Genomic DNA, 13,363 nt, shown 5'->3' with positions numbered 1-13,363 from the left:
GATGGTGGCCTCATAGAATGAGTTTGGGAGTGTTTCTTCCTCTGCAATTTTTTGGAAGAGTTTGAGAAGGATGGGTGTTAATTCTTCTCTAAATGTTTGATAGAATTCACCTGTGAAGCCATCTGTTTCTGGACTTTTGTTTGTTGAAAGATTTTTGTTCACAGTTTCAATTTCAATACTTGTGATTGGTCTGTTCATATGTTCTATTTATTCCTGGTTCAGTCTTGGAAGGTTATACCTTTCTAAGAATTTGTCCATTTCTTCCAGGTTGTCCATTTTATTGGCATAGAGTTGCTTGTAGTAGTCTCTTATGATGCTTTGTATTTCTGCAGTATCTGTTGTAACTTCTCCTTTTTCATTTCTAGTTTTTTTGATTTGAGTCCTCTCCCTCTTTTTCTTGATGAGTCTGGCTAAAGGTTTATCAATTTTGCTTCTCAGTGAGACAGCTTTTAGTTTTATTGATCTTCGGTATTGTTTTTTGTGCTTCTACTTCATTTATTTCTGCTCTGATGTTTATAATTTCTTTCCATCTACTAACTTTGGGTTTTGTTTTTTCTTCTTTCTCTAGTTCCTTTAGGTGTGAGGTTAGATTGTTTATTTGAGATTTTTCTTGTTTCTTGAGGTAGGATTGTACTGCTATAAACTTCCCTCTTAGAACTGCTTTTGCTGCATCTCATAGGTTTTGGATCATCGTGTTTTCGTTGTCATTTGTCTCTAGGTATTTTTTTATTTCCTCCTTGATTTCTTCAGTGATCTTTTGGTTATTTGGTAATGTATTGTTTAGCCTCCATGTGTTTGTATTTTTTATGTTTTTTTCCAGTTATTCATTTCTAATCTCATAGCGTTTTGGTCGGAGAAGATGCTTCATATGATTTCCATTTTCTTAAATTTACCAAGGCTTGATTTGTGACCCAAGGTGTGATCTATCCTAGAGAATGTTCCATGTGCACTTGAGAAGAAAGTGTAACCTGCTGTTTTCGGATGGAATGTCCCATAAATATTAATTAAATCTCTTTGGTCTATTCTGTCATTTTAAGCTTGTGTTTCCTTATTAATTTTCTGTCTGGATTATCTGTCCATTGGTGTGAGGTGTTAAAGTCCCTCACTACCACTGTGTTACTGTCAATTTCCTCTTTTACAGGTGTTAGCATTTGCCTTACATATTGAAGTGTTCCTATGTTGGGTGCATATATATTTATAATTGTTGTATCTTCTTCTTGGATTGATCCCTTGATCATTATGTAGTGTCCTTCCTTGTGTCTTGCAACATTCTTTATTTTAAAGTCTCTTTTATCTGATATGAGTATTGCTACTTCAGCTTTCTTTTAATTTCCATTTCCATGGAATATCTTTTTCCATCCCCTCACTTTCAGTCTGCATGTGTCCCTAGGTCTGAAGTGGGTCTCCTGTAGACAGCATATATATGGGTCTTGTTTTTGTATCCATTCAGCAAGCCTGTGTCTTTTGGTTGGAGCATTTAATCCATTCACATTTAAGATAATTATCCATATGTATGTTGCTGTTACCATTTTCTTAATTGTTTTGGGTTTGTTTTTGTAGGTCCTTTTCTTCTCTTGTGTTTCCCACTTAGAGAAGTTTCTTTAGCATTTGTTATAGAGCTGGTTTGGTGGTGCTGAATTCTCTTATCTTTTGCTTGTCTGTAAAGCTTTGGATTTCTCCATCGAATCTGAATGACAGCCTTGCCAGGTAGAGTAATTTTGGTTGTAGGTTCTTCCCTTTCATCACTCCCTTCTGGCTTGTAGATCTTCTGCTGAGAAATAAGCTATTAACCTTATGGGAGTTCCCTTGTATATTATTTATCATTTTTCCCTTGTTGCTTTTAATAATTTTTCTTTGTCTTTAATTTTTGTCAGTTTGATTACTATGTGTCTTGGCATGTTTCTCCTTGGGTTTATCCTGCCTGGGACTCTCTGCACTTCCTGGACTTGGGTGACTATTTCCTTTCCCATGTTAGGGAAGTTTTCAACTGTAATCTCTTCAAATATTTTCTCGGGTCCTTTCTCTCTCTCTTCTCCTTCTGGGACCCCTATAACGCGAATGTTGGTGTGTTTAATGTTGTCCCAGAGGTCTCAGGCTGTCTTCATTTCTTTTCATTCTTTTTTCTTTATTCTGTTCTGCAGCTGTGAATTCTATCATTCTGTCTTCCATTAACTTATCCGTTCTTCTGCCTCAGTTATTCTGCTACTGATTCCTTCTAGTGTCTTTTTCATGTCATTTATTGTACCCTTCATCTCTGTTTGTTCTTTAATTCTTCTAGGTCTTTGTTAAACATTTCTTACATCTGCTTGCTCTTTGCCTCCATTCTTTTTCTGAGGTCCTGGATCATCTTCACTATCATTATTCTGAATTCTTTTTCTGGATGGTTGCCTATCTCCACTTCATTTAATTGTTTTCCTGGGGTTTTATCTTGTTCTTTCCTCTGATACATAGTCTTCTGCCTTTTCATTGGCTGTCTTTCTGTGAATGTGGTTTTCGTTCTACAGGCTGCAGGACTCTTGTTCTTCTTGCTTCTGTTGTGCCCTCTGGTGGATGAGGCTATCTAAGAGGCTTGTGCAAGCTTCCTGATGGGAGGGATTGGTGGTGGGTGTGGGCAAAGCTCTGTAAACCTTTAATCTGCTTGTCTGCTAACTGGTAGGGCTGAGTTCCCTTCCTGTTGATTGTTTGGCTTGAGGAACCCAGCACTGGAGGCTACAGGCTCTTTGGTGGGGCTCATGGCAGCCTTGAGGAGGGCTCCTGCCAAGGAGTACTTCCCGGAACTTCTGTTGCCAGTGTCCATGTCCTCATGGTGAGACAGAGAGACCCCCGCCTCTGCAGGAGACCCTCCAACACTAGCAGGTACGTCTGGTTCAGTCTCCTATGTGGTCACTGCTCCTTTCCCCTGGGTCCTGATGCGCACACTACTTTGTGTGCCCTCCAAGAGTGGAGTCTCTGTTTCCCCCGGTCCTGTTGAAGTCCTACAATCAAATCCCACTAGCCTTCAAAGTCTGAAGTCTGTCTAATATGCTTTCATTACCAGACTAGCTCCAACAATAATATTTGTCCATATAGGCCAAGAAATAGTTATTTCAAACTGCCATTGGATCACCCTTCAAACCCTTAAATTAACACTCAGCTTCAAAATAGATTACTTCTCAATAATATTCACACCAGTAGCATTATTTGTTACGTGGTTCATTATGGAGTTCTCAATATGATACATACACTCAGATCCCTACATTAACTGGTTCTTCAAAGGAATCTGGGAACTCCTCCTTCTGTTGCTGGACCCCCAGGTTGGGAAGCCTGACGTGGGGCTCAAAACCTTCACTCCAGTGGGTGGGCTTCTGTGGTATAATTGTTCTCTGGTTTTTGAGTCACCTACCCAGCAGTTATGGGATTTGATTTTATTGTGATTGCGCCCCTCGTACAGTCTCACTGTGGCTTCTCCTTTGTCTTTGGATGTGGGGTATCTCTTCTGGAGAGTTCCAGTGTCTTCCTGTTGATGACTGTTCAGCAGTTAATTTGATTCTGGTGCTTTCGCAAGAGGGAGCGCTCGCACGTCCTTCAACTCTGCCATCTTGACCCAATCTCCCGTAAATATTTTCTAATATAAGTAACCTGGTCAAACCCACTTCCAAAGAAGGATAAGGTAATCACCCCAATCAAAACCTATCGCAGCCTTCACAAGTGTGAGCTACAGAAGCTGCTACTCTAAGGATACGAAGAGTTATAGTGACTGATGCAGAACCACAGGCACTAGAAGCTTGCCTTTCTCTATGCAGTAGAGCATGGGCAGCAAATTCCAGTGATTTCAGGGAGTGAATGGAAAAGGTGAGTGAGTGAAGCAGGATGAATGGGACTGTAATTGACCTCTTAAATGGTAGCATCCAGTTGGCTCAGGAGATTGCTGCTTTTGGAGAATGCAGTTACAAATTCCCCATCTCTTTAATTTTTCAAGAGTAGTTAAAGATCTGGATTTTTATGCGAATTCTCCTTATTTTTCACTTGACGTTTTATAAACTTTATTTTTCAGCTGAAATACTCCACCTTTCCATCCATTTTGTCCATTTTTTCCTTTATTTTCCTTAAAACCGTATTATACTTACGTGACGTCCTTACCTGGGAACTACAACATGAGAATCACCTTGGTGAATACCTCTATTGGCTGGTTTTAGCTCTTATTATGTCACTTTTTCCTGCTCCTTAGAATGTCTAGTAATCTTTAATACATCTGAACGACACATTGCAGAGGCTCAGGATAATATCTTTCCACAGTTTTTTTGTTTTTGGTTTTTTTTCACCTACATAACAGTTAAATTATCAGTGTGTGATCTTGATCCTATCAAGGCATACTTTTATTCCAGCTTTGTTTCAGTTTTGCCTTTACTTGTAAAGCATAGGCTCTATTCTCTCAACTAGATGCTTTGTGGACCACAGTCTGGGCTCAAAGTCCAACATATTATCCTTGCATTATTTATGCTCTGGAATATCTGCAGACTTGTCAGCCTTCCAAAAGATGCTCTCTGCCACTTCTGGTCCTGATCTCCTAATCAGCAAGGGAACTTACCTTGATAAAGTTTATTTAAGCCATGTAGGTTTCATCCAAAACCCAATTTTAATCAAATATTGGGACTGGAATTTGTGTTTATTCAGGACGTGCTTACTCCTCGTTCACACCATTGAGGAGGTGCCCTAGGGCTCAAGGGAAATACGCAGGCAGAATCCTGGGGCTCACTCGTCAAGGCTCCCCCTTCTCCAACACCCTGTCCCTCATATTCCAGCTGTCTTAGGATCCTGAACACTGATCCCTGACAGTGCTGCCCAGGGAAAAGCCACTTCCTTGGGCTACAGACAGAAAAATGACCTTAGTGAAAAAAGAGCAGGTGAAGGTGGGACTCAGCTCTAGTACCTCCCCTCTCAAGGATGGCAGCCCTCACATGATTGCTGTTTAATTCTTGCAAACAGTTGTTTTATATATTTTGGTGGTTTCCTTTGATAAGCTGTAAAATGTGCTTTCCCAAGAAGAGGTTATCTCAGATTTTACAGCGATTTATAGCAGTATCAAGACCATTTACTCCCTCACAGCCAGCACAGAAGGTTCAACTCTTTTCATTTTTAAATGTTGGCAACAAATTCTTCGCTTTTTCTTAAATCACTGAGTGGTCTTTTAAACATATGAACTTAATCATGTGCATAAACTCACGCATAATAAGAGAAATACTAACTCAAACGACCCCAATATGCCATTTTTCATCTATACATTTAGCAAAAGTACAAATCTGATAAATACACTTGTTTGGAGAGACTTTGTGAAAGCAGGTAGTTTCATATATTGCCAGTGGGAATGTCAATTGATATCATCCCTACAGAAGGCAACATGCAATATGAATCTATTCCACTTCTGGAAATTTATCCTACACATATATTTGCACACATGCAAAATGGCAGAGGTACAATGGTGTCTTGTGTTAATTTGCATTTTTTGGCTACCTAGTGAGGTTACTTACCTTTTCATAGAATTTGACCATTTTTCTATTTCTCTTGCTTATCAGTCTGTAGGAGTTGTTTTTGTTTGTTTGTGTTTGTTTTGTTTTTTTGCATATTCGACAAATTGATCCTTTTGCAACACTAGTATTAAATATTCTCTCCCTATCTAGCATTTGCCATGTTTATGGTGGGTTTTTTTTTAAAGTGAACAAAAACTTGAATTTTTAATGAAACCAAATTGGTCAATGTTTGCCTTTGGGGCTTATAGGTCCCTTTCTTGCTTAAGAAAGCCTCTCTTTCCCGGAGTATATACCTATATTCTCCTAGCTTCTCTCTTATTATTTTCTGGTTTTATTTTTTTTACATTCACCTTATGACAGACTAATTCATGTTAAAGTAATTTAAATTAGCTCAGAATAGCTAATATGAGTAGTTTCCTCTCATAGCCAACTTTCTTAGTCCAGCAACAGTTGATTAAATACTTCAGTTCTGTGCTGTCTTCTTTCACTACCACGTTTACTACCATCAGAGCACCAGCTAAAGGCAAGCTGCCGGCTCACTCTGAGATAAGCATTTTCCTAGACTACACATTGTCTAGGCTAGAAAATAGAGTGAAGTGTTTTAGTTTGAAAGGCTTTTCAACTAAAGATCCTGCTGAGCTTACGGCTTCATCTGGAAGCAAGAGTAAAGGAAGACAGTTAATGCCAGTGATGGATTTAATTAAATGAAACATTTGATCCTACCAACAAGAATTAGAAAACAAGATTTTATAAAAAGAATTGAAAAACAAAAATTGAGAGTTGTCACCACCTCTGAGTATGAAAGACTGAGACAAAGAGAGCTCAAAACAGAGAGATTTATGGCATCACTTTGACATGGGAAGAGATCTGTGTACACAGTCAGTTGCCAGTAATTCTTGAATTGGATACTAAAGCTATATTGCCTTGGATGGTATTCCAAGAACTATCAGTATGGGGATGGCACCAGCTGAGACGGACAATATATTTTTAAAGTGTGTGCGTGTGTGTGTGTGTGTGTGTGAGATACATTTTAAATATGTAAATCTGATAGAGACTAGCCAAAATGAGTTGCAGACCAGAACCTATAAGGCATGATTTCCCATCCTCTAAAGCACTGTAAAAAGTGACTGGGGACACCGCATCTAACTCTGACCCACATGGGTAGTAAGTGGTAGTGATGGAGTAACAATGCAGGTGAGCCTGACTTTTCACCACAATAATGTTGATGATATTGGTGTTGACAAAGTCAACAAAACTGTAGTATGAATGAAAAACAGCCATTCATCTGGTCTGAAGAGATATCTTGTCTTCCTGAGCTAAGAGATAATCTTTTCTTGGGAAAGCACATGTTACAACTTATCAAAGGAAACCAACAAGTTTCATGGCAAAAACATGAAAATGTATCTTATTTCTCTGATTGTGAGAAGTTATTTTTAGAAGTAAGCTAAAGCAAACCAATTTGTAGAAAATACATATATTAACCAGATGACCATCTTCGTTTTAGGGCATGAAAACCAGCACATTAATACAGTCACAATCACAAGTGCAAGACGTTCTTTAAATAAAGGAAACAAAACATAAATGTCCTTAGAGTTATGTGAAGAGTACTTACTGGAAACCTAACTACAGTGACATCTGTCTTTGTGGCCTCAACCAGGAAATCCATCCAGAAGTCCACAAGTTCCTGCTTGGCCACGGGCTGTTCTGAAGTCAGTTTCACAAAATGCTTATATATCAAAATTGTCTCTACAATAGACCTGAGGTACCTAAAAAAAATCAAAAGATAGAAGACACATATAGGCAAATTTAGAACCACCTGTTCCATCTATCCCAGTCTTACTCTGTAAATGTAATTTAAATATGGCATTAATAATTATGCATGCCAAGTCACTAAACTTTATTATTTGTTATATGTCATGTACTATCACATGTTATCTCACTTAAATCTCATAAAAATTCAGTAAAGTAGGCCATTTTACCTCCATTGTAAAGATGAGAAAACCGAGGCTTAGAAAGCTTAAGTAACTTGGACTGAACAATACACCTACTTAAAACATGACTTTTAAAGTAATGCCTATTCTATTCAAGAAAGTGGTTAATGCATTTGTTTTAAAATATGCTCCCTTGAGAAAGCTTTTCTAAGTAGACCGATCATAAGGGATATTATTTTGCTCTCAAGTAACTCAGCTCATATATATTATACAAATATCCTTAAACCTTAAGACAGATGGTGCCACAAAGGAAAAAGTCAGGAAAAAATGAGGAGCAAGATAATTATATGAGATAATGGGTAAGCAAGCACTTTGTAAACTATAAACATGGAAGTTAACATTAAGTTAATGGAAACAAAGCATTGTTTTGTGGTTGTTATTACTATTGCATAAAATAACGTCTGTTTTCTTGTCAACAGAGGCCAAGACACCTCAGACCAAAGCTCTTTATACCCATGCTTCAGTCTCCTCTTCAGCCATCATCAGAATGGTCATCATAAAGAAATAACCAACTTGGCTGCATGTAAACGTGTGCATTTATTGGTTCAGTTATTTTCATGCCATTTGCTGAATGCCTGCCGTCGACATGCTACTGACACTACAGCCCTGTCCTCAAGCTGCACATGGTGTTGAGGAGACAGAAATGTAACAGGTATTATAGCACCATGAAATAAATGCCCACGGAGCTGTAACTCACAGAGGTACAACTAACAAAAGTCATACAGTCAGTATCAATAGAGATATGACTAAAGAACGACGGAAACACGAAAGAAGAAAATTTCCGGAGATGAAAGAATCACAGTGTATGTAACAACATCCACCATCATCTCTCTGGGTGTGGGGAAGGGTTTTAGGCCAGCATGTGATTTATGAGCTGATGTGATTTGCGAGTGTTCCCCGAGTGGAGAAGAGGGCTGGAAGACGATGCTCAGTGTGTGCTGAGACACAATGGCAGGACGTCAGAAACTGGAGTGTTCAGAGTAAATACAGAGCAGCGTAAACCTACGGGTGTGACAAAGGCTGAGGTTTAATGACTAAGGGCAAACCTTGTTTGCCAACGAGGTGGCCTTTACCCCTTAGGCTGTGAGGGGCCATTAAACTACGCTGATTTAAAGATTTCAGTGGAGGGGAAGGGTCAAACATGCATTTCAGAAAGATCACTATGGGAGCAATGCTGGGGAGGATTTGCTAATAAAGGAGATCTGAATGTGAGGAAATGCATTAAGAAACCATGAAGGTCTACCATGGTGGGAATTTCCTCAAATGGTCCCTCTGATGAAAAGAAGTCAGTGGCCTGAGCTCTGAGCGCTCTGAGCCTTTCTTGATATCACAGTTAACTTTTAAAAGTCTTTACAGCTAATGGTCAATCATTACATGTGATGCACGATAAAATTAGCATTAAAAAAAACAGTCCTAAATGCAGATGGAATTTTGTTTTCATCTCTGCAATTACCACATCCATAGTGATGAGACTTGGGTACATCCCAAGAAAAATTTGAAATTAGAAAAACACACATAATATAGGAAACATCTAAATGTGTCACTAAACCCTGAGTAAAAAGAAGTGAAAACCAAGAATGAGAATTCCAAAAGTGAGATTAGATCATGAAGGAAACAAAGGGCACATGTTTGGAGCAGAGGCTGGGAAAGCTGAGATGGAAGCTTGTGAATCTGATTAGAGTTGCAGGTGTAAAATTCGAGGCCTTTGCATGATTCAAGTGGGTGACACTGGCTAACCTAGGCTAGCAGGTTGGTCAGTGTGATGGAAAGGCTAAGCTTGGTGGCCGGTGGACACACCTGTGTCCAAAGTCATCAGAACCTACATATAACACATTTTACATATGAGCATCAATCACTTTTTCCTCTAGATTCTGCATTTTATTCTCTAAGCAAATAAAATCCCCTAATTGTCAGTTCAACAGATTTAACAATTTAGAAACAAGTGATAGGAGCTTTTATCAAAAATAACTGTACGAACACCTAACAATTTACTATTACCATGCAGGTGTCTTCAGTTTAAAAAGCTTTTCAGATGCTTGAATGACTCTCAAGTGGTCATTGGCCAGGACACTTGCTCCCAGGAAAAATCCAACTTCCCAGTAGCTCTGGAGCTTTTCCAAGTTTCCCTTTTTACCAAGAAGGCTACTGAGCTTCACCCCTAGAAGATGAATAGGAAGAATAACTTTACAACACATGGCAAGCAGGCAGAGCTGACGTTTTATTAAAAAGCAAAACTAAGCTTTCATTCCTTCTTTCAGACTAAAAGAGTTTTGTTAAGTTTCTGATTCTAAAAAGGGCTTAAGTTCACTGTAAAAAAAAAAAAAAAAAAGAAGACTAATCAGAAAGTTACACAGAAACAAGTGAAAATTTCCCTCAATTTGAAAACCACAAAATAACTGCCAGTGTCACACTGATGTACATCATTCTAGATTTTTTATTTATGCATAAAATAAAAGGTGATAACACTCAACCTCTTGCTGTGTAACCTCCTTCTTTCCCTTACTATATCATGGATTCTTTAGTTACTTGAAAGGGAAATATGCTGAAATTCTATCCATCAGTTGAAGTATAAATGTATACAGTATATATAGTTTGCAAGAGTAAAATGCTATAATAATTAATAATTTTATATGCAAAAACAGTTATTATACACTTAGAAAGTTAAAGAAATAAGGAAACTGACAAATAACACTGTCTTGAATACTGTGGCTTTGTAACAAGACTTGAAATCAGGTCATGTAAATCCTCCAACTTTGTTCTTTTTTAACATTGTTTTGTTACCTCTGGGTTCTTTGCATTTCATTCTAACTTGTTATCTCTACTCTGCCTTGTATTACTTTTGCATTTGGAAGGTTTTGTTTGCTTAAAAAATATATATCTCCATAGAATTGCCATTAACATCCATAACATATGACAGGAAAGTTACTAAATGTCAGGAAAGTTATCTGAGATTTGGGAGTAAGGTAAAAATGTGGAACATGTCATTTCAATATCATATGGAGGCATAAGGCCACTCAAGGACTGTCTAGGGAAAGTGTAGCTAGTTCATCTCACTATTTATTAACGATCTTAGAGAAGTTTACCTGTTAACTTGTATAATATGTTTTTGTTCAGGAGAGATGTAAATAATTTCTGCCTAGTGAAACAGTGAATCCCTAAGATTTATAACCTGTTGGACATAAACAAGCTTTTTAAAACATTCAAACTCAGATATCTGATTCTAACATTTCTTTCTTCAATTATGAATACCCTACCTTCTTAAATAAACTTTAAACAGGACATAGTCTCTTACTGTTTCCATGTTAACTGAATTAAATAGAATCATATTTTATATTTTCTGAGAGTCATAAATTTTTCTTTTTTGAAAATTATACTTTAACAAAGCAAAACCTTTAAAAAACTTTATGCTGCTTTTTATCATATAATTCCACTTAAGCCAAGAAATTTTTAGGAAAAAGTCCATCTGGGAATTCTTCACATTTTGTGATGATAAATTAAAAAGAACAGCTTTGCCACCTTAAAATTTCATGAGATGAAAAAAATTACACGTGTATGCTAAAACATCCATGATCTCCTATCTGGACATAAAAAATACAACCAATACAAACGGAAGAAGGAAGTGTAGGGGGAAGATCAGATACTAAAAATATGTGTCTCTATTAACCTCAGTTAAAAATGAATATCTCTTTTTTGTGTCATACTTGGGAACAATGAATACAGGACTGATCTAGCACCAAACCATTTAAACATTTAAATAGGCACTATGAAAGTGTTTAATAGTAAAATTACAATATTAGTTTTAAAATAAAATTTCAGATTTATTCATGTTTGCCAGAAGGTCATTCTATGAGGGTGATACTAACGTTAGCCTTGGCATAAATTTGTCACATAATTATTACTCTAAGCCATTCAGCATTTGGACAAAATGTTTTTTTTTTTAAATGGCAAATAGTATTTTAGTATACGGATTTTAATTTACCCAAATGCAAATGGTGGCTGCTTTTTATTACTACAAACATTCTTATACACGTTGCTTTGTGCACTTGTTCAATTATTTCTTTGTAATAAAGTCCTAAACCTGGACTTGCTGTGGACAGAAGATATGTCCATTTTAAGTGCTGATATTATGCACACTATCATGTCCCTTCATCTTTGCCAATCTGATGGAGGAAAAAGGAAACACTGTTCTTTTTAAACCACTGAGATGGACTGTCTTTTCATGTGTTTGTGTATCTTTTATGAATTAGCTTTTACGTTTTTTCCACATGATGTATGAAACTTGTTTCTACATGCAGATAGTAATCTTTTAAGTTTGGAGTTAAGAACATGGCTCTAATTTTTTATATTTAGTATCTCTCTCCCTCTCTCTCCAACCCCTCTCTACCCACCCTTCCAAGGAATAAAGGAATAAACATCGTACTGCATAAAATTTGCTCCATATTTAGGATTATTTCCATAGGATAGAGTATCAGAGGTAGTGTTATACTTGGTCCCAGGTACAGCACTATTAAGGTTCTTGATCTCTAGGGCCAAATTATTAAAGCACTATTACTGATGGATGATTATACCTTTTTACCAAATTCTTACCATCTAGATATTTTTCACTATTTAAAAAAGTTTGGAGGGCAGACAGCAGAAGCAAGAAGAACTACAATCCTGCAGCCTGTGGAACAAAAGACACATTCACAGAAAGACAGACAAGATGAAAAGGCAGAGGGCTATGTACCCGATGAAGGAACAAGATAAAACCCCAAAAAAACAACGAAATGAAGTGGAGATAGGCAACCTTCCAGAAAAAGCATTCAGAATAATGATAGTGAAGATGATCCAGGGCCTCGGAAAAAGAATGGAGGCAAAGATTGAGAAGATGCAAGAAATATTTAACAAAGACCTAGAAGAATTAATGAAGAAAAAAACAGAGATGAACAATACAATAACTGAAGTGAAAACTACACTAGAAGGAATCAATAGCAGAATAACTGAGGCAGAAGAACGGATAAGTGACCTGGAAGACAGAAGAGTGGAATTCACTGCCACAGAACAGAATAGAGGAAAAAAGAATGAAAAGAAATGAAGACAGCCTAAGAGACCTCTGGGAAAACATTAAATGCAACAACATTTGCATTATAGAAGTCCCAGAAGGAGAAGAGAGAGAGAAAGGATGCAAGAAAATATTTGAAGAGATTATTGTCTAAAACTTCCCTAACATGGGAAAGGAAATAGCAAACCATGTCCAGGGAGCACAGAGAGTCCCAGGCAGGATAAACCCAAGGAGAAACATGCTGAGACACATAGTAATCAAATTGACAAAAATTAAAGACAAAGAAAAGTTATTGAAAGTAACAAGGGAAAAGCGACAAATAACATAGGCGGGAACTCCCATAAGGTTAATAGCTGATTTCTCAGCAGAAGCTCTACAAGCCAGAAGGGAGTAGCATGACATATTTAAACTGATGAAAGGGAAGAACGTACAACCAAGATTACTCTACCCGGCAAGGATCTCATTCAGATTTGATGGAGAAATCAAAAGCTTTACAGACAGGCAAAAGCTAAGAGAATTCAGCACCACCAAACCAGCTCTACAACAAATGCTAAAGGAACTTCTCTAAGTGGGAAACACAAAAGAAGAAAAGGACTTACAAAACCAAACCCATAACAATTAAGAGAATGGTAATAGGAACATATATATTGATAATTACCTTAAATGTGAATGGATTAAATGCTCCAACAAAAAGACACAGGCTCACTGAATGGATACAAAAACAAGACCCATATATATGCTGTCTACAAGAGACCCACTTCAGATCTAGGGACACATAGAGACTGAAAGTGAGGGGATGGAGAAAGATATTCCATGCAAATGGA

The 13,363-nt window shown here is 37.4% G+C and overlaps 1 protein-coding gene across 4 annotated transcripts in view; it reads right to left on the bottom strand.

The window, feature by feature from the left end:
• The window catches only part of MAP3K5 (mitogen-activated protein kinase kinase kinase 5), a 232,293-nt gene that overhangs the window by 84,460 nt on the left and 134,470 nt on the right, over positions 1-13,363 (bottom strand). For all 4 annotated transcript variants that reach the window (XM_028494405.2, XM_024122625.3, XM_028494403.2 and 1 more), the window contains 2 exons: positions 9,497-9,656; positions 7,120-7,273 (listed from right to left, as the gene is read on the bottom strand). In XM_028494405.2, coding sequence (XP_028350206.1) covers positions 7,120-7,273; positions 9,497-9,656 — 314 coding nt within the window. The remainder of the gene's footprint in view (positions 1-7,119; positions 7,274-9,496; positions 9,657-13,363) is intronic.

This window comes from Physeter macrocephalus, chromosome 10 (genome assembly GCF_002837175.3).
Source record: "Physeter macrocephalus isolate SW-GA chromosome 10, ASM283717v5, whole genome shotgun sequence".
Taxonomy (NCBI): domain Eukaryota; kingdom Metazoa; phylum Chordata; class Mammalia; order Artiodactyla; family Physeteridae; genus Physeter; species Physeter macrocephalus.
This window is presented reverse-complemented; position numbering and strand designations above follow the sequence as displayed.